This window comes from Furipterus horrens, unplaced genomic scaffold (assembly GCF_987537825.1).
Source record: "Furipterus horrens unplaced genomic scaffold, mFurHor1.1.pri manual_scaffold_5, whole genome shotgun sequence".
Taxonomy (NCBI): Eukaryota; Metazoa; Chordata; class Mammalia; order Chiroptera; family Furipteridae; genus Furipterus; species Furipterus horrens.
Genome location: NW_028327175.1, coordinates 29,565,333 through 29,593,237, shown reverse-complemented (window position 1 = coordinate 29,593,237; position 27,905 = coordinate 29,565,333). Strand labels below are relative to the sequence as shown.

At 39.7% G+C, this 27,905-nt stretch overlaps 1 protein-coding gene across 2 annotated transcripts; it reads left to right on the top strand.

Moving 5' to 3' along the window:
- The first annotated feature begins 78 nt into the window (after nt 1-78).
- MTRR (5-methyltetrahydrofolate-homocysteine methyltransferase reductase) lies at nt 79-27,483 on the top strand. Of its 2 annotated transcripts, none has more exons than XM_090276236.1 (14): nt 79-688; nt 3,127-3,280; nt 5,442-5,559; nt 9,268-9,619; nt 12,046-12,168; nt 13,616-13,769; nt 14,829-14,917; nt 17,675-17,855; nt 19,830-19,872; nt 20,530-20,716; nt 24,152-24,270; nt 25,973-26,065; nt 26,181-26,363; nt 27,280-27,483. In XM_090276236.1, the coding sequence occupies exons 1-14, from the start codon at nt 443-445 to the stop codon at nt 27,422-27,424; spliced, it is 2,187 nt and encodes a 728-aa protein (XP_090132362.1). In that variant the 5' UTR covers nt 79-442; the 3' UTR covers nt 27,425-27,483. The 2 variants fall into 2 exon arrangements, with proteins under 2 accessions (XP_090132362.1, XP_090132363.1); XM_090276237.1 differs by lacking the exon at nt 79-688 and adding an exon at nt 2,560-2,630.
- The last annotated feature ends 422 nt before the right edge of the window (nt 27,484-27,905 follow it).

Genomic DNA, 27,905 nt, shown 5'->3' with positions numbered 1-27,905 from the left:
CTACAATTTTAATGGCATTTTTACTTTTTGTAAAAGAGCGAGCAAAAACATTATCTTAGATTTATTGAGCACTGCCGTGTCTCAGCCATTGCTCAGATGCTTTGTTTCTGACAGTCTCTTGTCAGAGGCATGTCTGAGCCTCCCCACTTTAAGGGTGAGAGTGCTGAGGCACAGATCCTTGGGAGATTTGCCTACACTTATGTGGTTGTGGGAGAGCCAGCCTGGACTGAAGCCCAGGTAGTCGGACCCCAGAATGGTTTCTGAATCGTGGAACTAGAGCTTCATTTCTCTATTCCTCCTGATTTGATAAATTCTCTTTTTATGACTTCTTGGGAATTAATGCTAACAAACAAATTCAGAGAAGGGTATTTCATGTTTTGTGTGGATATTGTTGGAGTCATTTTTTATTTTTTTATTTTTTGCTTTTTGTTTTTTGAAGAATATGAGGGAGAGTCAATACCTGCAGGTTGTTACTACTTCATTAGAAGGAAACTCCTTTCCCCCTTTTTCATTTTTCAGAGTCAGTGTTGCAGCTGTAACAGGCATATCCTGGGAGGTGATGAGAAGGTTTTTGCTACTCTATGCTACACAGCAAGGACAGGCAAAGGCCATAGCAGAAGAAATATTTGGAAAGGCAGTTGCACATGGATTTTCTGCAGATCTTCACTGTATTAGTGAGTCAGATAAGGTAAAAGCTGTTATTCCTGTGGTTTTTACCGTTTTATGCTTTGAAAATGTTTTGTTTGGGAATGATGTTAAACAGCAAAATGGGACTTTAAATGTCACCATAATCTTTTTTTTAATACTCAGAAATTTATTCATTGTTTTAAGAGTCCTGCCAGTTTTTCTTTTTTTTACATTTATGTATCCATTTGAATTAGACCGAACTGTCGCAAAAACTGAAACACATAATTATTCCAGCAGCAGGAAGGTAGCAGTCTTTGCCTTGTTGATCTCACTGAGTGGCTGTGAGAACAAATGAGATGTATGTGTTTGTGTGCATATGTGTGCTTTCTGCTTCATGAACCCCAGGGCCCCCGAAAACCTTGCCATTTGTGTCAAAGTTCCTCCAAGTGAAGGGGCACTTAATTCTTTTGTGAAATAGGATTTAAAGTAGAAGTGTAAGTGTTACAGAACGGGGGTGTCTGGGGGTTCCCAGAGCCTGCAGGCTGGGGGATGGGGAAAAGAAAGCAGCTTTCAGGATGCCTTCACATGCCTGTGGCTAGTGGCTAGTGTCTTTGTTATGCAAATAGCTTTGATGCATCCAAGGCCTCAAGAAGATGGGAGAGGTCTTGGACCGTGGATGGTATAGAAAGAGCACACAGAGCCTGCGTGAGGTTCTGTGAATGGTCAGAACTGGGTACCATGCCCACTGCGTCACAGGACGCAGTCAGGGATTTAAAAATAAGTGGCGGGCATTTTAACTGGGTACACCATGCGGCTTTGAGAAGGGAGAACTCCATGCAGTTTATAAGGAGGCTGGGAAATCCACACAGTTCTGGATTAAAAGCTGAAGGACACCATAACACAGACAAGGCCTCCCCAATCAGAATTGAATGATTGGCAGCTACCGGTAAAGCTGAACTGTGTCTAGGAAGTAGGGAAACGGTATCTCTAACTTTTCTAAAACTAGCCTGGTTTGGTAAGGGGAGGCTGAATTATGTGTTTGTGGGTGTTTTTTAAAGAACATAACACTTAACGGAAGAAATCTGCAAATAATTTAAATCTATATAACTATTAAATAAACAATTCTTTTTCTTTTCACTAAACTCTGGTATTGAGAATTATGATTCTGGCGGTGGGCAATCGGGCCCCTAACAAAACAGCCTGTGGGTTCTGTTCAAATCAGAGAGCCCAGGGGTTCTGTTACATAAGGACCTGGAGAAGACACAGTTTTTTTGGGTCCAGGACTACTTGCTTATGCATTCATTCAGTCTCTGCAGAAGTCTGTCCCTTAGGATCCCTAAGATCTTAACAGATCTATGTGCTTCTTACAGTTCTGTTGAGACCTCCATATTTTACTGTTCTTTGTAAATCAGGTTTTAGGAACTAGCAGGGGCTTTCACTCAAGCATAAGCTGATGTCTAAGCCACTAAGCAGTCACATTCAGTTCAGTACTTCAAAATCTACCCTGCTAGTACACTCCCACTCAAGTTCACAACCTCCTCTGGGCTTTTCCCACATCTTTAGTTCAAAAGACTGAACTGTGAGCAGCACAGCTGAATTAGAAACTTGGCTCATATAAGGAGAACTAACTTGTTCTGTACCCCAGGGCCAAGGGGACTCCTCATGGAGTCACCCAAAAAGGGGAGTCCTGGAGGACACCACCAGGTGGCAGGTTCTGTAATTCTATAGTAACTTCAAAGTAAATTTACATTGTGGGTGCCACATGTTGGAATACAGTCTGAATCTGTTACAAAAAGAGGGTCATTATATAACTGACTTGGCCCCTTGGGTGACCTCGCCATTTCAAAGGTCAGCAGCTCTTTCAAAGTTAGGTGAATAGTTTGTAGTTTTTCAATACCGTGTTAGTAACACTGTTTCCTCTCCGCACTCAGTGGTTTCTCCAGTTCTTGATCCAAGTTTAAACAGAGCTCTCGACTTCCTAGATCATGGAAGTCATTTTCAAGGTGAAGTTACTTTAACACACTGCATAGAGTTTAATACAAAACTTGAGAAGTACCCTGTAAGCATGGTATCTCCTGGTAAAGTGTTAGCTCAAATCCTTATCTATCACATCAGCATGAGCCAAACTAGATGATATTCATGAGCAATGGAGCTCATGGAATCATAAGTAGAAATAACGAAGTGCTCTATTTGAACTATTTCCATTTGGGTGAAAATAAGAATAAAGAAGCTTGATTTTAAGATTTGGAAACACTGATGATCTCAATTTACCACTCCTGATGTTCTCAGCTCTCTGGAACCCTAAGGGAATGGTAGCCAAGTTCCCTGATAGCAGAAGAGTAACAATTTACCTTCCCAGGTGGAAATGTTCTGCGTACCTCTCTGCCTTGATGCCATGTGCAGTGTGATGACTGGTTCAAGACAGGAAACTAAACTGATTATGTTAAGTCAGAACTACGCATAGCAGTAGATCCCTGACATGACATTTTTGTTTTGTAGTATGACCTAAAAACTGAAACAGCTCCTCTGGTTGTGGTAGTTTCTACCACTGGCAATGGAGACCCACCTGACACAGCCCGCAAGTTTGTGAAAGAAATACAGGACCAGACTCTGCCAGCTGATTTCTTCGCTCACCTACGGTATGGATTGTTAGGTATGTACTATATTTTCTTCTCTTCCTGTACTGTTATTACTAGCTTTAATTGTGATAGCCGAATGTATCTTTTAAAACCATAATACAGGGTGGGGGGGTGCAAAAGTAGGTTTACAGTTGCTCCTATGGAAAATAATGCAATAATTAAATTCAAGAATAAACTCTGTTTTGCATATTTACAACTATAAACCTACTTTTGCCCCATCCTGTACATAATTGTGTGGGTTTTGTCCTTGTTGTTGTTTTTTTAGATAAATATATGTGTGATATTTAATTGTAAATTATGTGCTTTGTTCTATGAAGGCTTCACCCACAGCACCGCCTCTGCAGAGCACCTTGAGTAGCATTCTTAACCACAAGTGCACATCAGATTCAACCATGAAACATTTTCAGACCATTAGTGGCTAGCACCACCACAAACCTACTAACGCAGAATTCCTGAAGGAGCAACCCTGCGTTTTACTGTTTTTTAAAAAAGGCCCCAGGTGGATCTGATATCTTCCCTAAGACCCATTCTTCTAGGATAGTGGTTTTCAAATAAACATCCCTACACCCTCATTCCAATCAACTGTATGCATTAATCTGGGAACATGGAAGTAGCCTTGTCCTCTCACTCTGTACTCACTGTGCATGTTGATGGGATTGCCAAGGTCACTGACCATGTTGGAATGTACAACCCCACATCAGGAAGGAAGATGTTTCCCAGGGGAGGGTATAGAAACTATACCCAAGACCAAACATATATAATTTATACAAATGACTTATTAGTTTTCTCTGTTAATATAATTACAATGTGCAGTTGCATACATTGAGAGTGAATTGCTCTATTACAGTGGTTCTCAACCTTCCTAAAGCCACGACCCTTTAATATAGTTCCTCATGTTATTGTGACCCCCAACCATAAAATTATTTTTGTTGCTACTTCATAACTGTAATTTTGCTACTGTTATGAATCGTAATGTAAATATCTGATATGCAGTATGTATTTTCATTGTTACAAATTGAACATGATTAAAGCATAGTGATTAATCACAAAAACAATATGTAATTATATATGTGTTTTCCAATGGTCTTACGTGACCCCTGTGAAAGGGTCGTCCGACCCCCAAAGGGGTTGCGACCCATAGGTTGAGAACCGCTGCTCTATTAAGTCAAGTGCAGATTTGACACAGGTACATGTAATAGGAACTCACCATTGCCTGGACGGTGTCCTTGTGCGTGCTCATGTCCAGTCACCCTGTGTACCTCCCAACACTTATCTGCAGGGTAAACAACAGTTGCCTCAGAGAAATTCAAGTAGGGCCCACAGGTACTCACTGGCATTCATTGAAGGCATATGTAGGAATGCTTAGAAATTAAACACGAAGGACTAGGAGAAGCCCAAACAAATGTGCTTTGATTATCAAGAAATGGATCTGTTCCCGTTAAAAAGGAAAAACAAAAAAGCACCAGGAGAAGAGCCGCTAGGAAGAGGAGGTACTGCCCTGGGTTCCCTCTCTGATGTCGACCATGCATTCTGCACAGTGACTTCGTATGGGTGGTGGCTTTCAAGCCTGGCCTCACGTTGGGATCAACTGGAGAAGCTTTTGAATTCCATTACTACCTTTAGTGATTCTGACTTAATTGTTCTGAGATAGGGCCCTAGCATCAGCATTTTTAAAAGCTCCCAGGTTAAGAAACACTGGTCTAGGCTTCTGTGAAGTGTAGAATAAAATATTAAGATAAAAGATCAGATAGACCAGCTCAGCAAAAGATATGACACCAGACAGGAATTTCAGGGCCCATTTTCCTGGCTTGCGATCTGTATTGTTTATCTTTGAGAGAGATTCTGGTGGGAGGGTACCCAGCCAGTTTGGATTATACTGATAAGTAACTGATTAGAAATTGTAGATTCATGGAAATAAGAATGTGATAATTTTTTCTGTTAACAGTAGCCAAAAAATATTTGTTGCTTCAATGTGTCTGGTACGTACACATTATAAAACAGAAAAAATTATTTCATGCTTAGTATTACTCAAAAAATAAAATGCAATTCTATACATTATTTCTTGCTCCATCAAAAAGAGCACAAATGGTATTGTTTTAAATATTTTATTTGCCTGCATATGTCTTCTTTAAATTAAAGCTTATTGTGCACTGATAACCTATTTGGGCTTTTTAGGTCTGGGTGATTCAGAATACACATACTTCTGTAATGGGGGGAAGATAATTGATAAACGACTTCAGGAGCTTGGTGCCGGGCACTTCTATGACACTGGCCATGCAGATGACTGTGTGGGGTAAGAGCGATGCACTTCTCTGTCATTTCCAGGAAGCCTGTTTATATGTGATGAAAGGTAGGGAGTTTTTTAAATGCCTCATCCTTCTCAGTGTCTGCTAACAGAAGAAATTATAAAAGGTGTTCCAGCACAGTTACCTTTATCGAAAATGTGTAGGAATTTGTAAAAATCCTCATTTTCATTAGGAGCTTTGATGTCCTGTATGTGTCCCTTTCTCTGTGGTGCACACAGGGCCATGATGGGGCGGGGTCCTCTCACAGGGAGGGCGCCCAGCAGGCCATGTGTCACTAAGAGGGAACACAGATTCGGGCCTTCAGAGCAGGCTGAATTCCTTGGCATGCTCTTCCTTACATTGTAATTCCCACCAGAAGTGCAACTTTTATATTCTTTACTTTTATTTATTCTTTCCTTTACAGTTCAGTATTCCACCCTATTGCCGCCCTTCACATCTTCTTAGTCATTGTTAAAGGATCTTATAGATGGTGGTTTTCCTACAACTTATTCTGCCATTTAACCTTTAATTATTTTAGCCAAACGGGACACAAACTTGTTTTTTTCTATGAGGTGCATGCATTAAATGAGTTCTCACTGGATCTGTGTTTTTAAATAAAGACAAATTCAGCTAGTATCTTGCTTTTCTACATATTACCACCTTGCATGAGTGTTGGATGTATTGGGTTGGCCAAACTGTCTGTCACATTTTTTTCCATAAAATAAAACACACATTTTTCATTTTCACCAATAACTATTGATTTGGATATTTTGAGTATGTCAGCTATCTCCCGCTATTGGCTTCTAGTGGGTAGAGGCCAGGGGTGTTGCTAAACATCTTCCAATGCATAAGACAGCCCCACAGCAAAGAATTATTTGGCAAAAATGTCAATAGTGTCCAAAAACTGAAACTACTTTTGACACTTTCAGTCGTAGCACCTTCTCTGTTCACTGCACAGAATTTTTGTGTGTGTGCTTCAGGTGCCTTTTTACCTTTCTTGAAATAATAAAGCAAATACACTGACACTGTAGTGCATCATCCATCTTCAGGATTAAAATGGTTGCACAAAAATTAACCGATTTGGTAAGTTTTTTTAAATTCGTGTTAATATGACAGTCTGTCAAAGTTGTTTAGAATGAAGTTAAAGACAACTAAGCACTACTAGAATCATCTTACAGAAAAAACATGGACTTTTTGGCCAACCCAGCTATTTTATTCCTCTTAACCCCCCTTTGTGTCCGTCATTGCCTGCAGCTGTCACGCTGTGGTCCTCCACATCTTCAGTGCACGTGCCCTTCTTGATGGTGACAAAGCTTCACCACATTTTCTTGCATGTCACCTTTTAGTTTTGTCCCTTTATATTGGACTTTTTCTCTTTTCTTCCAAAACCTCATTGATGTTGAATGTTTATTGTCTTGTATGAGCTATTTAATTGCCAACTCCTTATGTAGTCCATTCGGTCGATCACTCTGCCCATATTTTACTTCTCTTCAAAGGCTTTCGGATTCCCTGTTCACTTATTGGATCATGTGTTCAAATTTTTGAATGTATATTTTAGCTGCATGTCCTAAATTTTCAACTTAGCTACCTTATTTGAATTTTCTCTTTTCTAAAAGTGAAATATATTCAAGAAGACATCCTGATTTAATGTACCACCATATTAAAGATGTTAAGAATGCAGACTGGAGTTCAAATACCTGGATTTAAATCTTTGATCCCTTACTTACTGACTGAAACTTTGGTCAAAATACTTAAACTTTTTGTGCTTCTGTGTCTCCCTTTGTGAAATCGATGATAATAATATTTATGTAAGGTTCTTGGGAGGATCAAAGGAATTAATACAGGGTGTCCTCTTAGAACATTGCTTTCCATATAGTAAGCACTCAGTGAACATTAGTTCTCTCTCAGTGATTATTATCTTCATATTTCTGAGTTGTGAGACTAGTTTTTTTCAATGTAACTGTCATTACTGAACCCATAATTTTATATACTTACTTTTCCAAAGGCTCCTGAGAGTTAGATGTACCAAACTGAGAGCCTAATGGATACAATGAAATTACAGCCAGAGTCATAATAATAGAGTCTAAAATGTGCCTTTTCGTAATAGTCATTTAGTTTTATGAATTGGAATTTAATTGGTACCTCCTTTCAGTTGTGATTAAAGATGACAAAGATGTTATTTCCAAAGCTGACACAATCTTATCTGTTCACTCACAATCTCTCTATTCAGGGAATGTGGGGAATGTTACTGTGGAGTAATTACACTTTGTTAGGAGGAAGTAGGCCAACACATTTCAAATGTACTTAGGATTAATTCAACTTATCTAAAAGATCATAGGTTTTTCCCTCCCTGGAAATTTTACCAGAAAACTTGTTCAGAACTGATAGAAGGTTTGAACAATTACGTAGTGAAAAGAGTTTGCATTTATTTCACTAATTTCTTGGTGATACCTGAATATGTAGGGGAAAAAAAAATCAATAAGTTGTCTAGGCAAAGTGAAATACTGATTCTATTCATGTAATTATCATTTGTAATATTAGAGGACACTTGGATTTTGGGTAAGTTCTTTTAGCCTAATCAGAATTTAGCATGCTTGTTTAAAATTAAAACTTTTTTAAATGATTACCAACTCAATTTTAGGAAATTAATTAAGAGGAATAACATTCCTGTTACCTACTACCAAAATATTGGATTGGCCGAAGTGTTTGTTTAGTTTTTTCCATAAAGTAAAAGACACATTTTTCATTTTCACCAATAACTTATTGGTTTGGATATTTTGATTATGTCAGCTATCGCCCATGTGGTATCTCTTGATTGTTCTCAGTTAATGCCTTGATTTGGTCACTATCAACTTCAGCTGGTGAATCCAACTGTGGCTCATTCTCCAGTGAGAAATCTCCAGCACAGAACCTCACAAGCCACTGTTGATACATGCGCTCAGTCGCAGCACCTTCTCCATACACTGCACAAATCTTCTGTGTTGCAGTTGCAGTTTTCCTTTTCTTGAAATAATAAAGCATAATGTACCAAAAACGTTGTGCATTTTCTTCCATCTTCAATATTAAAATGGTGACACAAAAATTCAGCAATTTTGATAATTTTTTAAATGCATGCTGATATGACAGCTGTCACAATACCATCTAACAAAATTGTTTCAGATGAGTTAAAGACAGCTAAGCACTACTAGAGACACCTTTTGGGGAAAAAACCAAACAGACTTTTAGGCCAATGCAATATCTTCATTTCTGCCCTGCCTGGCATGGCTCAGTGGGTTGGGTATCGTCCTACAAAGCAAAAGGTTGCAGGTTCCATTCCCGGTCAGAGCACATGCCTGGGTTGTGGGCCACGTCCCTGTTGGGGATGTGCGAGAGGCAAGTGATCCATGTTTCTCTGCCACACTGATGTCTCTCCCTCTTTCTCTCTCCCTTTCCCTCTCTAAAACTAAATAAAATCTTAAAAATGTCTTCATTTCTGTTCTTTAACTTTTATACATGCTCATATTTTACAGCTCAGTGCTAATGAACTCATAGTAATGTTCTGCTTTTTAACTTAGTCATTCGTCAGTAATTTTTGTATTGTGAATAGTGCTTTTGACAGCTGCTTAGCATTCTGCATAATGGACAGACACTGCCATTACCTATATTTATATATTTAAATGAAGAACTCAGGTATTTGTTTTCTTCCCTTTTTTTTTTTTTTTTTTACAACCATCCAGTTTAGAACTTGTGGTTGAGCCGTGGGTTGACGGGCTCTGGGCTGCCCTCACCAAGCATTTTATGTCAAGCAGAAGAAAAGAAGAGATGACTGAGACTCTCAATGGTTCCCGGAGGATGGAATTAACACACATTGAATCACAAGTTGAACTTCTTAGATTAGATAACTCAGAAAGAAAGGATTTTGAGGTTTCAGAACAAAATGCAATGAACAGAGGTCAATCAAGGGCTTTGATTGCAGACTTTGAGTCCTCGTTTACCCACTCAATACCCCCACTTTCCCAGACCTCTCTGAATATTCCTGCTTCACCACCAGAATATTTGCAGGTGCATTTGTATGAGTCTCTTGGCCAGGTAAGCAGCCTTGCTTCATGCTATGTATTATCTTACCATGGGTGTGTTTTTTGTTTGTTTTTTTAATTACATTACAGCAGAGGTCAGCAGTCTATGGCCCGCTGGCCAAATGTGGTCTTCCACCTCTCTGTTATAAATAGCAGTGCTCATCCATTCACAGGAACACAGCCATGCCCATTTATTTACAGGTCCTCTGGCTGCTTCTGCTCTCCAGTGGCAGAGCTGGGTAGTTAACACAGAGGCCTGCCCTCCACGCACTGTAGAGGCAGTTGTATTATATTACTTCTATCTTTGAAGAAGTAAATAGTTAAGAGCTCAGTTTTTCCATTATTTTGGAGAATTAAATTCTTGTGAGTCAGTTGTGGGCAACCAGGATATTAGTAACATCTCTTTTCCAGTGTGGATTTCTGGTATCCTGGATGCTCCACTTCAGGGATTATTCTTTTTCTTGATAATATCTTACAGACCTGTTTTATCCATAAGTCTTTTCCTTTGCCTAAACATTTTCCCTACCAAATAAATGACGTTAAAGTTGTCTGAAAATTTTTGAGCTTAAGTGGAATAATAGCTAACTTCTCCTCATGGCTGCCAATATACAGTACGCTGAGATTTCCTATGGCATGCTTAGGGTAAATTTTCAGTGCAGCCAATCTTATAATGTGGCTGATTGGAGTTCATATGGGCATTCTTTACATAAATCACACCCTCAGAGCACTGATCATGTTTTGTAGTTTTTTTAAATTGTCTTTTTAATAAAGAAAGACCTAGACAGAGAAACAATTTAAGTACAACTTTCCAATATATTAGAATTGTTTCTAGTACATCTGATGTGATAGTAATTTTTTTAGCATCATTTTTTTTTTTTTTTCCATACTGTCTTTCTAAAGCTTGCAGATAAACAAGTCTGGGTTACTGTTTTTGGACTTGTAACTGCATTAGTTTGTGAATTAAGTAAGGTAATTACAATGAAATACATGTTAGTCAGGTGTGGGAACTAAAGAGAGGGCTTGGCTCTGCATGAAAAGGTGGGCTGCACGGGCAGTTTACTCATAGGCAGGAAGAGATGTCGGGACAAGTGACTAGTAAATCTGCCTCGACTGGAGGGTGCAGAGTGCGCAGACCACCTAGTGCCAAGCCTGCATCTCCACACCACAGGATGGAAATGAGTGACAGTGGCACAGTGAGCCCTGATTAATCTGACAAGTCACTTGAGGGTCTGCTAAGAGTTTCTTTTATGGTGGATCTCATTAAATAGGCTTGAGTTGTTAGTAATGTGGTTAGAAGATTTTTAAAAGCTCAACTATTTAAGGAAAACTTGTATAAATCAGTTCAAAGGACACACTTAGAGGGAAAGTGATTGGAAAAGTTTCTCTTATTAGGGCATCTTTTGGGGATCATGGCCTTGGGAAACTGATGTATGGGGGTGGGAAGGAAGTCCCAGTACCCTACATATCACCTATGATTCAGGCTCTCAGCACCGACCTTCTTCCAGCTTCCTGTGCAGCCGCTTACCCAAAGTGAATTGACTAGCATTTTGTTAAAAGTAACTTTCTCCTTTTTTTAAAAAAAATATTTAATTTAGTTTTTTAGAGAGACGGAAAGAAAGGGAGAGAAACATTGATATATGGTTGCTTCTCACACTCCCCCAACTGGGGACCTGGCCCGCAACCCAGGCATGTGCCCTGATTGGGAATCAAACCAATAATCCTTTGGTTCACAGGCTGGTGCTCAATTCACTGAGCCACGCCACCCAGGGCAGTTTCTACTTTTAATGAGACTTAGGAACATCCATTTGGAAAAGGTCTGGGGACAGTACAGAATCAGGTTTCTTTAGTTTCCCGGACCTGTGCTATTACAGGCACCACTAGCATGTGTGGATACTTAAAGTTAAATTCCTGTTAAGAATGAATCCAGTACCTTATTCACACTAGCCATATTTCAAGTGCTCAGTAGGCACATGTGGCTAACAGCTCCTTTATTGGCTAGTGCAGATATGGAACATTCTCATCATTGAGAAGGCCCTGTTGAACATCACTGCCCACGACTGAGGGTTCTTGTGATCATCTGTACAGACACCTTGCAGTCTGAAACATCTGTCATTTCCTTTAGAAGTGCCTTCCTAGAATATGCATTCCTGGTATTTCATTTTGCATAGCGTATTAGGAAGACTTAGAAACTTAATTGAAAATGCTCATATCTGGTATTAGTATCTCAGAAATTCTAATGTCTTAACAGATAAGGAGTTTAAAGTATGATGAGCTTTTCAAAAGATAAAGAAGCATATGTAGTCACTTACCTTAGAAAAAAAATACTTAAATAGCCAGGATGTTTTATAAGATCCTATAGATCTTACGTAGTCACTCAGTAAAGCAATGGTAAGTATTGAAAATTGCTTTAGTAATATTTTGTCACATTTGTTTCTCAAGGAGGAAAGCCAAGCATCTGTGACTTCAGTGGGTCCAATTTTTCAAGTTCCAATTTCAAAGGCAGTTCAGCTGACTACAAATGATGCCATAAAAACCACTCTTCTGGTAGAATTGGACATTTCAGTAAGTTATTTATCAGCACAGTTACATTGTCAAGAAGTAGTGTTCTAATTCATACCTCTGACAGGACATCTGGCCTTTTATTCTTAATCCATCATACTTCTCCCCACCTCACACCTGTTTTATTCTCACTTCAGGGAGGGCCTAAGATGAGCAGCTTGAGAGAATAGTGTCGCCTTACACATTAAGCCAAGAAAGAGTAATGGCATCAGAACTGCTTTCCCATGTGAAAAGAGTCCTGGACAGAAGCTGTTTACCTGAGATCAACCAACTCGTTGGAAATAGAACTCAGACTCGACAATCATAAAATAGTTCATTTTTCAGAGCACTGGTTCTTTCCTTTGAGAATCTGAAAAAAATCACTGACCCTCTTTCCAGAGAAATGACTATATATAAACATTTCCTACAGTTTCAGGGGTCACTGTACTTATCTGTGAACTTTATCGACTAGTCCATCCTCAGCACCCTCCCCAAATAATCCATTGACCTCAGGTTAAGAAACTGATAGATAATCCTGAAACCTCACTGTTTGAGTACTTCTGAGTCGTGTAGTTCAACCCTTTATTTTGATGAAGCTCCTGAGAAGTTCAGTGGGTTGCAATTTCAGAAAATATCAGGGTGCATCAGAGCTGTTTATGTAGATTTAATTGAATTTCCTAATAGAAAAAAAAACATGATAGGCATCAAAACTAGGTTTTGCTTATATGCTATTGAATAGTTCCATACTTGTTTTGAACATTTTGATATTCCATATTATTACATATTCTATGTACATCAAAACATTTTATTCTGTTCTATACTTTGGTCAGAAAGAAGCAAGAGCTGACCAGTTGGTGGGTCCAATCTGTCTCCCTCACAGGCTAGGACTGGGGGGGGGTGTGGTCAGGCTCTCTCCTGGTCTGTGTCTACCACACTCTTTAACTAGACACTGTTTGTTCACAACCAGTACCAAGCCAGATGGTATAACATTTTCTACTCATGAAGAAAAAAGTGTCCTCTCCCACCTTGCTCTTCCCCAAAGAAAAGAAGTAATGAAAGGAAATTGGAAACCAATACAGACGGCCTTAGTTTCTTTTGCTTGTAATGTATGTGTGCCTGTGTGTATGTGTGTGTTTTCAAAAGAAGGTTTTTCTTTTTTTAATGTGGATTACTAAAACACTCTTACCGAGGTCCCTTACTCTATAAAAAGTGAAGAAGGTCTTAACTTTCATTCTGTAAATACTCAGTGATATAAAGCAAAACAGCGGATAATTACGGAATTTCATTTTTAAAATAACTCCTAATAAAGTGTTCATTCAGTTCATTGGGCTTGTTAGCTTTTTTGCAATTAAAATCATTTTGTTTCTAATTTATATTAAAATGGTGATTGTACTAGAACTATGATTTTGTTGCTTACAGCTAAAATCTTCAATTCATATGGGATTTTTCTCTTTCTTGGATTTTCCTCTAGAAAACAGATTTTTCCTATCAGCCTGGAGACGCCTTCAATGTGATCTGTCCCAACAGTGACTCTGAGGTGCAAAGCCTTCTCCAAAGACTGCAGCTCACAGACCAAAGGGAACATCATGTCCTCCTGAAAATTAAAACAGACACGAAGAAGAAAGGTATGGCTCTGATCTTTTTCTTTAGATGTCATTGGGCCAGCAAATCAGAAGTGACAAGTGTGAATGCGCCTTCCCCCCTGGGCTCCCATTGAGCACCAGAGGATTGGCCACTTGTCAGCCGAGGAACATAGGCGCTGGCTGGTGTTGCTGGACTCTCAACCTTTATATCAGTTACACTGAGATGATGATGGATTTTATGCTTATTGAACACTTACTGACATTAAAAGGGAACTTAGCTGGTCTTGGAGCAACAGGTTGGTTAGTGGGGCTGATTTATTTGCTTTCTGAAGTTAGCAGTATTTTGTTTCTAAGTTCACATATTAAAATGTCATACCAGAAAAACTTTAATTATATCAACCTTTTTAAAAAATTGTTTTCCTTTTTGTGTTTATTATAGCAAGTTATTGCTTATTTAATATAAGTAATTGCTTTTTATAATTAAAGGGAGTTATTTTTTATTTATTTGCTTAGAGTCTTGAACTTTAGCTCAGGTAGTTCTAAAATTTTTTTCTTTTCTTGAAACTTTAAAAAAAATTTTTTTTTTTTTAATTTATTGATTTTAGAGGGGCAGGGGAAAGAGAGAGAGTGAGAGGAACAGAGAGAGATGTTGGTTTGTTGTTCAACTTATTTAATGCATTTATTGGCTGATTCTTGTATGTGCCATCACTGGGGATTGAACCCACAATCTTGGCTTATTAGGATGGTGCTCCAACCAACTGAACTGCCCAGCCAGGGCCTAAAATTCTTTTTGAGAGTTCTATAGGATGTTTACAGACCGCTGCCACATTAGTCCATTAATTTTCCTTCCTTTTATTTGGCATACATAGATTTGGCTGTTATAGCTATTGAATTTATAATTATTTTTTATTTTTTGTAAGGTGGGTTTTTCTGCTGTATTTATTTCGAGGAAAATATTTTGACAGAATAAACTGTCACTAATCATACTGCAATTTGAAAACACTATGATATAAAGTATTACTGTTACTTGTGTTTTTAGGAGTGCAAAACATTTACTCTTTATTTTCTGTGTCATGAATGCCTTCTTGTCTACTTGAAAAGGAGCAGCCTTGCCCCAGCATATACCTGAGAGATGTCCTCTCCAGTTCATTCTTACCTGGTGCCTCGAAATACGAGCAGTTCCTAAAAAGGTATTTTTCTTTCTTCTTTGGGAATCTATTTACATATGTACTTAGCTCTGTGTTGGATTTATTGAATAGATCTGGTATCTGCCCTTTAAAGTCTTAAATATTATCTTCACAGCATGTTTTCAATTAGTTCCCAAGGGTGTGTGGCATCTTTATAACTATCATAGACAGATATTTTTATGCTGTATTTACATTGAAACTTTATATTTTCTGTTGAAGTGAGATTTCTTCAATAGGGCTTTTTGTTAGCCTTTTGCTGGACATTAACTTGATGTAGCACATTAGTAAGTGATGAAAGTGACACTAGATGACCTTGTACTATCCAACTATACATTGGCATCTTATCTCTAACAGTTGACAAGAAATGAGTGTAGGTCCTCCCCACTTGTCACCTGTTTAATGTTGTTAAGCTCCTTTTTATGTAAAACTACAGATTTATTTATTGTTAAGTCAGAATTTATCAGGAAATATTGAAAGATTTTGGTAGGCTGTACTGATGTGTAGGTGAATTTGGAGCTTGAACTATCCACTAGATGTCAGTATTCAGACAGAAGCTATATTTAAAATTTAAAAAAGTTGTAACTGATTTATTCTAACCATGTTCCTCAAATGGATGCTAAGGAGTAAATCTTCCCACCCTGTGCTTTGCCAAACTTATATGGCCAGTGAGCATAAACAATGCTACTATTAGGCCACTCTCACGATGCAGTTTCTTTTCTGTTTCATTAATGTGTTCATTGCATTTGTCACCTTTGGGAAGCAAGCTACTTCAGAGAGAGGATAATATGAGCAAATTTAGAATTAACTGTGATGAAAGCTTCTTAATTAAATTAAATTAAAAATTTTGGTTTAATTCTTCCATTTTTAAAAGATTCGTTTTATATATATATATATATATATATATATATATATGTTTTCTTACTACAGAAGTAATATGCTCATTGTAAAAATTACAGACTCAAAAATAGCTAATTGAAGAAACAAAAGTCCTTTATAATCAAACCCTCAGAGTTAATGCATGAATTCTGTTTTGCATTAAAAATAAATGAGGTCCTATAGTATGGGTTCCATTCTGTAACATGTGTTTTTTTACTTAAGAAGAAATCAGTAGTTTGTATACCCCAACATGGAAAGATATTGAAGATAAAATAACAGATGCCATGGCCACACCATAATTAAATTGTTGATTTAATCATGGACATTTGGTTCCTTCCAATTTTTCACTATTAAAAAAAAACTGAGGGGAACAATCTTATACTATATTCATCTTTGCACACCTGTTTGAAGTATTTCTTTAAACAAATTCCTTGGAGTACATTTGCTAGCTTGTTCTCTACAAACAGTGCAGTATACCCTCTCTTAGTACTAAGGTACCATAAAGCTTCTGTAATTCTAAAGTGAGAAATAATTTAAAGATTTACAATTGCCCTCTTTTACTGTAATTTAGGAAATTTTGTTGACCCGAGAAATTGATATAAAGTGTTACTGGTAAACCTTTTTATCTTACCGTAGATCCCTGCAGAGACTTGGATGTTTATTCATTCTACAGCCTTTCCCAGGTGCTTGCTGTGTGCTGGGCACTGTGTCGGGCACTTGGAGAAAGCCATGTAGTGTGTCAGTCTCTGGATCGTTGAGGCAGGGTTCATAACTAAGCCAGTGGAAGCCCGTGACCCCCACAAGAGCAACAATCTGGTCTGCCCTGTTGAGGGAATCCAGGACACACGCTGTCTGAGCCATGGAATAACGGAGCAGCATCCATTAGTATTTCAGGCAGCATTTCATGGAAGTAACTTGCTCAAGTGCTTTCATCCTAAATAACCTTGAGTAATAAGAGCTGTATTTGGTATAGAATAGATAAGCTTGGAATTGCATTGAAAACCCAAATCATGAACATGTTTGGTCCTTTGTTCAAGAGTTTGGACCTGGGTCAGTCTTTGAGATCTGTGATTCAGGACTTTGTTTCGCTTTGTTTGTTCATATTCTCCTCTTTCTTCAATGCATCTGAGTGACTTAGGTGTCCACTTACCGCAGGGTGTTTGCTGTTCTGGCCCTTGCTGTGCCTTCAGCCTTCAGTCCCATGTCCACACTTCCCTGCACCATATTGAACTGCACGTAGTCTGCATGCCCTCACGGAGCTGTGCCACCTGTTCAGCCATTCTTCATTCCCCTTGTTCCTGTGGCCAGCCTTTAGCTCAGCCTTGCATTCTGGGAAGCCCCTAACACCCTGCGTGTGCCCCTGTTGAGGGCACTAGCTTCTTGCACACTAATTACTCCTTGACTTTGTTGCTCTCAGAATCCTTATGGGCATGGTAGGTGTCATTTTGTCCCCAGGGTTTCACCCACCCAGTGCTTATCACATAAAGAGGACTTAACAGTTGCCAAGTAAATGTAGAAGTCTAGGTTGTAATCATCAACTAAGGCAAGAACAGTATTGCGTACTGAGACAAAATGTTGAGACTTTTTGATCACTTTTACTCAGATACACCTGACATGTAATTTGAAATCATACTTGTGACTAAAAAGGTCAGTTTAGGCTATAGGAAAGGTGAACAATACAACATAGGAGTGGGTTTTCCTAACAGGCTGACATTAAAGCAAATAGCAAAGTTAATTCTCTTTTCCTGACCACACTTTCAGTGGCTCTCTCGCTTTTTCTCGGACTCTCGGGATGATCCCCAGGGAGATACTAACAAATAGTCTAATAGCCGTAACCACAGAGCCCGTGATTAATGAAGTCTGCTTCCCTTACTTTGGCCGCAGGCATTTCTGCGAGCCCTGGTGGACTACACCAGCGACGGTGCTGAACAGCGAAGGCTGCAGGAGCTGTGCAGCAGACAGGGGGCCGCCGATTACAACCGTTTTGTAAGGGACACCTGTGCCAGCGTGTTAGACCTCCTGCTCGCTTTCCCGTCCTGCCAGCCTCCGCTCAGTCTGCTGCTCGGTGAGTGGGCACGGTCATGGTGCCTGAGCTCCAGGGGCTGCTGGCGTAGCGCCTGGCCTGGGAATTCTGTGCGGGCATTCAGGAGCACATCGAAGTGAGCTGTGAGCAGTAGGCCGGCATCTTAACAGTCTGTCTTCCGGGTGCCTCGACATCTGAAGTCAGAAAGAATTCCCCCTTCCAAGCTTTCTTGTTCCCTTTATTTTTCCTTCTACTAAAAATTTTTTTTTTCCCGAAGATAATGCGCATCACATTTAATTGATGGAGGTGTGCGCTTTGTGTACAGGTAACAGATTTCATGGTAGTCCAGATTTAACATTCTTCAAGAGCAAAGGGGGACTCTCCTGTTTTATCAGTACAAGGGGCCTTACTTAGGGTTCTTCTAGGCATTAGGTGGGGGAGACCCGTCACAAATTATTCTGATGTATGTTGATACTGTTTTTGTTCATACTGTCTCTTGGGGTTCTCAGACTCCAACAGAGGAGGTTTTAAGATACCTCTTGAGGAACTGGTTCAGGGGAGGAGAGGGGCTGGGCTTTCAGTGGAGTCTTAGTGGCTGTAAGAATTGTAATGATTTTTACATTTGTATTACTTCCCTGTGCTTGCAATTTTGTCATCTCCACTCTGTTTACCTGTAAGGAAAAGTAGTAAAATCCCTAAAATTTGCATTTGTCTCTGGTGACAGGAAAATGTGTACTGTACTTTTTTACTATTAGGCCAGCAAGTAACTGATGCCCACAGTATACAGTTACCTTTCCACACCAGACCCTGCTTTCTTTTTCTTTTTATTTCTTAGTATTTTGTTCTCTTTTCTCTTTCCCTCCCCTCAAAAGAGTAAAAAGTGTTACCAGGTAAGGCTGTTTTTCTCCGCTTTCCTATATTCATACGAACACTCCTGAGTCCTCTAGGCTAATAGAGGGCTTGGGATCACGTTCAGAACATGTGCAGGGCACTATATAACGTCCTGCGAAGCTCTCAGTCATAGAAGAGGATGCTGCTTTTCATGGATTTTCTATTACCTTTTAAGACTTTTATGTATCTTTTATTACATAGTTATGTAAAAAATTTAATCAAGACATTGAGACATTAAAATTTGAATTGTTTTTCAATTTCTTCAAGAAAACTTAATATAGCTAAAGCTTAGTATTGTCATGTGTGAAACCTTTTTTTATATTTATTAAAACCAAGCCATTTTAGAAAGATCTTTACAATTTTTTGCTAAATAACTTGCAAATATGACATTGAAAATCTTTACTCTTACAAATATAGTATTGAAAATTATTACAAACATGATATTGAAAAAATCCAAAGCCTTTTGGTAAACAATTAGGTATTCAAGTAATGATTTCTTAACCCATTTTGAAACACCTATATATTATGAAATCACTGGGTTACTGAATAACTTGATTTAAAAATGCCCATCACTAGCCTCCCATTTTTTTGTTACTATCATATAAATATAAGGAGGAAAAATATTTCAAACCTCCGTACCCATAATTTTAAAAATAGCGGCCTTTAATCTTTTGGGGGTCATGATCTTATTTAAAATCGGAAAACTGAACACTCCACCCAGAAAACTGCACACATACACACACACATATACATACACACACACACACACACACACACACACACACACACACAAAATTTAATGGAAGAAGACCCTAAGACCCACTCATGGGCCTTATTCTGTAGCATCATTTAGTTTCAGAAACCAGCCTTGAGGAAGAAACTGATTTCACATTAAGGTAATGCAGTATGTTTTACTTTAAAAATTTGGAAAATATTCAGTAGTATTTTACTTAGGTATGGTGAATTTACATGTGCTTCAAAATATGATTTAAAACTAAAACATAAATTATTTTGAATACTCAAAATAAGAATCAAATATACCTTGAGGTTTGTTTTACCCCTTATAATATCATTTATTTTCAGTAGCTAAGTTAATAATGGCTTATTTTTATTTTATTTTTCTAGAACATCTTCCTAAGCTTCAGCCCAGACCATATTCATGTGCAAGGTACTGATATTTATTAACATGATATGTAGCATATTCCTTCCAAAAAGTTATGGAAGTCCACCATCCATATCTTTAGTAGCTACACATTCATTTAGTGGACACTTACCCAATTTGTGGAGAATTATCAGGCACAGTAAGGAATGAAGCAGACCTGGGTTAGGAGTTCACAGAGTGGGGAACATCCAGTGGCTCCCGTGCTCCAGGCCCTGTTCCCACTTTGGGCGGTGACTCCAGGCTCTCCTCCTGCGGCCGTCATTGGTGTGCCCGGTGGAGGGGGGCGGGGAGAGTGCATCAGTCCTACTGTGCCTAGTCTTGAAGGCAAACAGGTCATTACAGACTTCCCTGAGTGATATTATGAAATTATGGCAGGGGCGAGGGGGCTTTTAAGTAGCAACAGAGCTCTTCTCTCTAGGAGGTGGAAGGTACATTAGAGCCCATAAGGAAAAACAGGGGGGAGCGAGAGTAGGTTTACAGTTGTTCCTACAGAAAATAATACAGTAATTAGTAAGTAAAAACACAAGAATAAATTCTGTTTCATTACTCACAACTGTAAACCTACTTTTGCTCCACCCTGGATTTTCACTGCAATAAAAAAGAGTTGGTTTGGCCTGAATGTGTTAGTCCTAACAGAGTTTAAAAATGTGTGTGTCCTTGCAGCTCAAGTCTAGCTCACCCAGGGAAGCTTCACTTTGTTTTTAACGTTGTGGAGTTTTTGTCCAACACCACGTCGGTGGTCCCGCGGAGAGGCGTGTGCACAGGCTGGCTGGCCACCTTGGTTGAATCCGTTCTTCAGCCGAATACACATGCGTCCCATGCAGACGGCAGGAAGGCCATGGCTCCAGAGGTACTAACCGTGTGCCGTTTGGCATCATTGAAATTATGTTCTTTGCCTGATGAGAAAAAACATGTAGTCTCCCTGCACTGTCCATTACCATCTGATTATTCAAAGGATTATTATGTCGTACCTGAATTTTTAAATCCCTATTGGAAAGTCAGGAAAACATTACTTTCACTCTCTATTAAGTGCTCCATGCATTGTGTAAACGTGTGAAGCTTGATTTTTATATAATACAGTCTTTTCTCTTTTGCTTGCCATATTCATAGAACGAAGACTTTTTTTGTTAATATTTCTGGTAGACTGGCACAGAAAGAGTCAAGTGAATATTGAAAACAGCCTCATTTTATGTTTAGGCCGTATCCTGTGCCCCAAGTAAGTCATTTTGGAATGACAGTTGGTTGACAACCAAAGACTGACTTTATGTCCCTCAATTGGGTAGCAGGATTTTCACCTGCCCCTGATTCTCCCCTTTTTTCAGAGCTCTGGTGTGTAGATTCTGAATTAGTGATATTCTGTTAATTTAGTGAGACGATATTGTGGGAGAGCACTTTTAAAACACATAGAAGAAAAATGTTATTTGGTTTTTTTTAAACAAACTGTGGACATATTTATACCTAGACTTAGGGACATCTTTTACATTTTAATGCAGCAGTCAGCAAAATCTCGTTTGAGACCACATGCATAGGCAGCAATTTAAAGTTGTTCCTCCCCACCCATAAGGATGACTGAGATTTAAAACAAAGCAAAAAACAAAAAACAAGTAAAACAACAAGGCTTTATTGTGAAGTCGTCTTTCTCCATGGTATTGAAGAAATGACTGTGTCGTTTATAGGGTTATCTTATGACTGGTTTGGTTGCTATAAGATATTGGAGTTGAAAATGTCATAGTGCTTAGAGGAAATTGAGACTGATAGTGAGACTTGAGAGGGCTGACAGGAAGACTGCTGCTTGAAATCGCCCTTTAACTTGGCATTTTTTTCAGTCTACTGCCTGAAAGAGAGGTGGTTTACTGTGTGTATGTGTGTGTGTGTGTGTGTGTGTGTCTGCGTATGTGCGTGTCTCTGTGTGTGTGTGTGTCCCCATCCACTTCTCTCCTCCCCACTCCATACTCCTAGATTTATTACGTCGCTACAAAATATTGAGAACCTGAGGAAATTCCTTTTATTATGGTATTGACATAAAAGTATCATGTCACTACATGATCATATAATACCAGATGATCCAGGAAGTTAATAAAAAAAAAGAAGTATATCCATAATGTATCACAAACACTAAGCAGGGATGTCTTTCCCATATTCTTTCTTTCCTCTTGCCTTTTTCTCCCCCTTTCCTTCCCCACTTGAACAGATTTTTATTGACAACCCAATATGCAGAAGTCACAGGTGCAGATAAAAAGAATACAATTTAAAACTATCTAAGTTCCATGGTGTTTAGTAGTAACATATTTTATTAGGAAGTGTAGAGAATGTTAAGGGCATGATCCACCACAGGCCCTGCCCCAAACTGGTAGGTAGTACAACTGTTCACATCTCCCCATGTTCCTACCCACATACCCCCAAATGCAATAGACGTCCCCTCCCCTTGGCATTTAGCCTTCACCAGTGAATCCTCAGCAGACAGAGTACACACCACATCAGAGCAGGAGCCCTGGGCCTGATGGCATGGTGCGCTTGCCTCCCTCAGTCGTTCCCCCTGACATAAGGACAGGAGCATCCAGGCCAGGCCTGCTCCTTGGGCTTGGACCCTAAGTGAAGGAGACCAGGGAGCTGAACCTCGTTACAGCCTTTAGAAGAGTCAGAAGTCAGTGTGTGGTCCTGTAAGCCATCTGAAATTTACTGCAGCAAGAGCCAGCTGCTACTGTCTCCTTGCAGTCCCTAAACATAGAGATCAGGCTTTTGTTAGTGGGTCATTGCCGTACCCACCGTGTCCTGTCTTAACTTTGCTCGTGAGGCTTAATTACCCGTCATTCCAGGGATATGTGTTTGTCTTTTCCACCCACTAGAACATAAGTCCCTTGAAGATGGATTTGGTTTTTCCCCATTCTCTCTTCCTAGTGCTTGTCATGCTGAGTACCTTCAATAAAATTGTTAAATGAATGAATCAAGTGAATAGGCTAATGTGATACTGATGACAGTCTCATTCCATAATGAGAACAATGATTTGACACAGCTCTGCCAATTCTTCACTTAAAGAGTAAGTCCTATTGATGAACTTCATCTGATTTTTCCTTGAATTGAAGATTGAAATCTATACAGTTACCAGCGTGGACTATAGAGCAGATTCCTATCTCTCCTAACTCTCAGTGCCACCCAGTGTAACGTATGCATGTGGCAAAGGGAAATGGAAAGAAGTATCAATGTATTTACAAATTGATTCCTTACAAGGAACCCTGGCACATGGTTTAGAAAAAAAATCTTTTGAAACTTTAGTGAAAAAATTTTATCTATCTCTATCGCTTATTCTTTTAGTTTAGCACAAAGACGAGTAATTTGCACCCAGAATCCCATAGCACGACCCTCTGGCATCTTGGGAGTGAGACCTTAATTTCCCGTTCAGTTGCCTAATTTTCACTTAAAACTTTTCATCCCATCTTGATGTTAATCTTTATTGCTCCTGTATGTGCAAAAATGAAGAGTCACATCTTCATTTTTGTCTGCATTTCTCCAAAATACGTGTTATGGGTTGCATTCTGAGAAGCAGATCTTACTCATGGAACTAGAAAAAGTGATTATATCTAGTCAGTGTTTTACCTCAGAAAAATTGTGCCTGTCATTTTTAAAACATTGATTTGAGTGGGAAATCGTCGGCGGCGGCAGCCGTCCGTCTCGAGAGACGATGGTGTAGCTTCTTAAGAGTCTATCTGCACCGCTGAGAATGGCTGTGCAGTCCGACTCGGGAGTGACACGGTATCTGTCTCCTCCCGTGTTGAATCGACATCTTGCGATGAAGCTACAGAGCCTGGGCAGGGTGATATGGAGGGTCTGCTGTTGCCCATGCAGCAGACCCCCCCTCTCTTCGCAGCTGAAGGGTCCAAGGGAAAGACGGAGTCAATACAGCTTGGCTTCAGGTGCGCCGCAGGAGTTGCCGGTGTTGACTACAACGTCAAACCGCCTTAGGGACTCCGGCTCCGGATTTTCTGTCGGGGTTTACTCCCTTAGCCTTTCCCCTGAAGAGGTATGCCGCAAGGCAGCGAAGGTTTTTTGGAGTCAGAGTTTTCCTTCTCTGTGAGTGGTAAATAAAAATTTGTAAAACATACTGGTTTGTTTCTCTGTAGTGACAACTGTGTTCACGGTTTCAATAAAATGTAATGCTGCTATTTAGTTTTAAGATGTTTCTTTGAGGGCCGTTTGTGCTTTCTGATTTCTTTAGCAAAGATCATCTTGGTTATATGCTTTTGTCTAGATTTTATTTCATATTATAACCATTGTTTTAATATTCCAGATATCCATCTCTCCTCGGACAACAAATTCTTTTCACTTACCAAGTGACCCCTCGGTCCCCATCATCATGGTGGGTCCCGGAACTGGCATAGCGCCCTTCATTGGTTTCCTGCAGCACAGGTATGTGCTGTCTTTGGCTTCTGAGCCCGTGGATCCCTTGTGATCCTGGGTGGGAATAAAACAGAGAGCTAGAATAGAGCAGAGCCTTTTCGTTTCTTCACTGGTTTTGGGGATATTGTAATTTAGTTGTAACATTTTTATTTTAAAAAGTTATTAAATGTGTGATAGCATAACATAATTTATCACCACAGGAAAAATAAATATGCTCTCTTCTAGAGGTTTAGCTGGGTGCTGGTGCTCCCCTTTTACTGTAGCCCTTTCCCCTGCTGCACTGCAGTTTGGAGCATGCGTAGCTCGGGGCAGATTTGCAGGAGAGTTTTGTGCTGTGATGATGTGCAGGCTATTCAATCTATTCCTTAAGTAGATAAAATTGGTGGTAACAGATCCAGTTACACCATAAGTTTCAAAATTAAGCCCCAAACATCAATAATTCTCAACAGAATGATATTAATGGATGTACCTTTGTATCAGGACAAAACTATTTCATATAAAATAAATGCAGTTGTGCTTCCCTCCCTATTTGTGAAATAATGAACAGTTTTTGTTTTATTTTTTTTTTTCTTTAAGAAAGCAAAAGTGTAGTGACAGGCACACTCAGTGTGTCTCATCTCTGTGTCTGCACCGCTCATTGTGCCTTGCAGAGCCCTGTGCCACTTTCCATTGTGTTAATTGAGAGTTAAGTTTTATTCATAAAATTTGAGCACTGGCCTGCGAACCGAAGTGTTGTCAGTTCGATTCCCAGTCAGGGCACATGCCTGGGTTGCAGGCCAGGTCTCCAGTTGGGGGCGCATGAGAGGCAACCACACAGTGATGTTTCTCTCCCTCTCTTTCTCTCTCCCTTCTTTTCTCTCTAAAAATAAATACAGTAGTCTTTCTCTAGATCATGGTTCACTTATTGTGGCCTTGCTGTATCACGGGATTTTTAAAAATATTATATTTAATTATTTACACGGATTTTTCGCTATAAGGTTAATAAGGGACTGGGAACAGTTTATAAGTGTGTGGGAAGGGTTTATAAAGCCTTAATATATATATAAACACTAAAATAAACGTAAAGTTCCTATTTTGCGATTTTCACATTGCGGGAGTGTCTAGAATGTAATACCCGCAATAAGTGAGGGAATACTGTATATAATATCTAAAATAGTTAAAGTCATAGAATTAAATCGTAGAATGGTGGTTTGCCAGGGGCTGGAAAGACTGCGAAATGGGGATTTACTAACAAACATAAAGTTTCAGTTAAACAAAGATGAATAAGCTCTTGAGATTTGCTATACAATTGTACCTACTGTCAACAATACTTAAAAATTCACTAAGTGGATAGATCTCTTGTTAAGTATTCTTACCACAGTAAAATAAATTTTTAAAAAATTTGTAATCATAAAATTGCTAGGAATATTGAATGTAGAAGTTAGCCCAAGTTTAACAGTGTGCTATTTTGAATTGTTCCTGTTATAAAGATGTCATGTAAAGCTCATAGGTGTCTACAGCTCATAGAGACACTTACTGTACTGTCTGCGGGAGGGGTGGAGGCACCCTGTGGAGGGCAGGATGTTAATTCAGCGAGTGAACTTTCAGGGGCTGCAAAGGTAGATTTTACAGACCGTTCTGGGTTTGTTGGTGGTACAATATTTCCGTCAAAGAGAGAGACTGGTTATGTATAGTCCTTATGTTAAACATCTCAACTTGCTTTTTTACTTAGAGAGAAACTCCAAGAACAGCATCCAGATGAACCCTTTGGGGCGACATGGTTGTTTTTTGGCTGCAGACATCGGAATAGGGATTATTTATTCAGGTACGCTACAATTCTAGTGTTGCGCGACTCAGCCACGGGTGTACAGTTCTCATTGCAGACTTTTTCAACTTTAAATTACAAACCTTCCAGTGACCCATCAGATACTGTATTTCAGAGAAGAGCTCAGCCGTTTCCAGAAGCATGGAATCCTAACTCACCTGAAGGTTTCCTTCTCAAGAGATGTTCCTGTCGGGGAGGAGGAAGCCCCTGTGAAGTATGTGCAAGACAACATCCAGCTTCACAGCAAGCAGGTGGCAAGGCTCCTTATTCATGAGAATGGTTATATTTATGTGTGTGGGTAAGTGACCGTCATGCTCAGGTGCCAAGTAGCAGAGGCAGGCAGTGATATTTATTAAAGGATCAAGGGACCAGTCAGTTAATAATAATCCAGACATGTAGAGAGGAGAGGAGAGGTTCTTAAGTACAGGAAGAGAAATACAGGTTCTAAAATGACGTTAACATTTCACCGTAAGGGGCAGGTCAGGTTCAGTTCCTGACATGCTAGGGTCCTATTTAACCCTTCTTTTCACTCAGCAAACACTCAAGTGCCTTGTGAGTGCTTTGGCTCTGTTCAGATGCTGAGCAGTATGAAGGTAAATGAGACATGCTTCCCACTGCCAGACAGTGCACTCCCTGGGCGGGAGCACATGACCAGATGCCTGAGGTATAGCAAGTGCTATTCAGGGGACTACAGGGTGCCCAGGAGGGCGCCTCACCCTTCCTGTACATGAACAGAGCATGGGTGCGTCAGAGCACTTGTAAGTTCTCAGCAAGTGGGTCTGTTAGTGTGTGTGTGTGCATGCGCATATGAAGCCTTAGACATACTCGTAAGAGAGAGCCTGTTGCTCTTGGAATGCAAGTCCCACTATGTGCCTTGAGAATGGTAGAGAGAATGAGAGGTGAGCAGGAGCCAGATGGGAAGGTCTTTAGACACTTAAGATTTGGACTGCTCCCGGGACATGGGCACTGAAGGGTTTTAAGCTGTGACCAGTGTAGTCGGCTGTGCACGTTACAGTGGTCAGGGTGCGAAGGCCTGGGTGTCAGGGGAGTGACAGGTGACTGGGGCTGGGACACCGTTCCCGAGAACTGGCAGGGGGACTCAAGTATAGTGGTAGGGCGTCAGTGGGAATTAGTCATGAATTGGGGGGGGGGGGGGGGGCATTGGTAAAAATTTCTGTTTCTCTAATATTGTTGGTATTATTTCTTTTTTCTAGAGATGCTAAGAATATGGCCAAGGATCTAAATGATACCCTTGTGGAAATAATAAGCAAAGAGATTGGAGTTGATAAACTGGAAGCAATGAAAACTTTGGCTACCTTAAAGGAAGAAAAACGCTATCTTCAGGATATTTGGTCATAAAGCCAGAAAATGAACATAATTAAGGGATTTTTGTTTTTGGTTGGTTGTTTTTTTTGGGGGGGGGGCATGCTGGAAATACTAAAAGAGAACTTTGAAAGCTTCAGACTTACTATTTTTTAAATTAAAAAAAAACTCTTAACTTTTCTTAGAGGAAGTAGGATGGGGAGTGGATCACTTAATAGTATAGCAAACTTTGGTTTGGTCCATATCCCCTCCACCCCCCAAACCGTACTGTGGCTTGTACGCCCCCTGAGCTGAAGGGCAGCCCTCACTTCTCCACCAGCAGCTCCTGGGGAACTTGACCGGGTCACAGGGCGTTTGTGTCTGTACATGTGGAGGCTTCCCAGTATGGGATGTGGACGCTGGAGTCCACCAGGCAGATAGTTAAATCTGTGAACTCATGTCAGTTTTTTAAATAATGTAAAAAGAATTAATTTATCATTCTTATATGAAATATATCATAAAAATTGTTAAAATTACA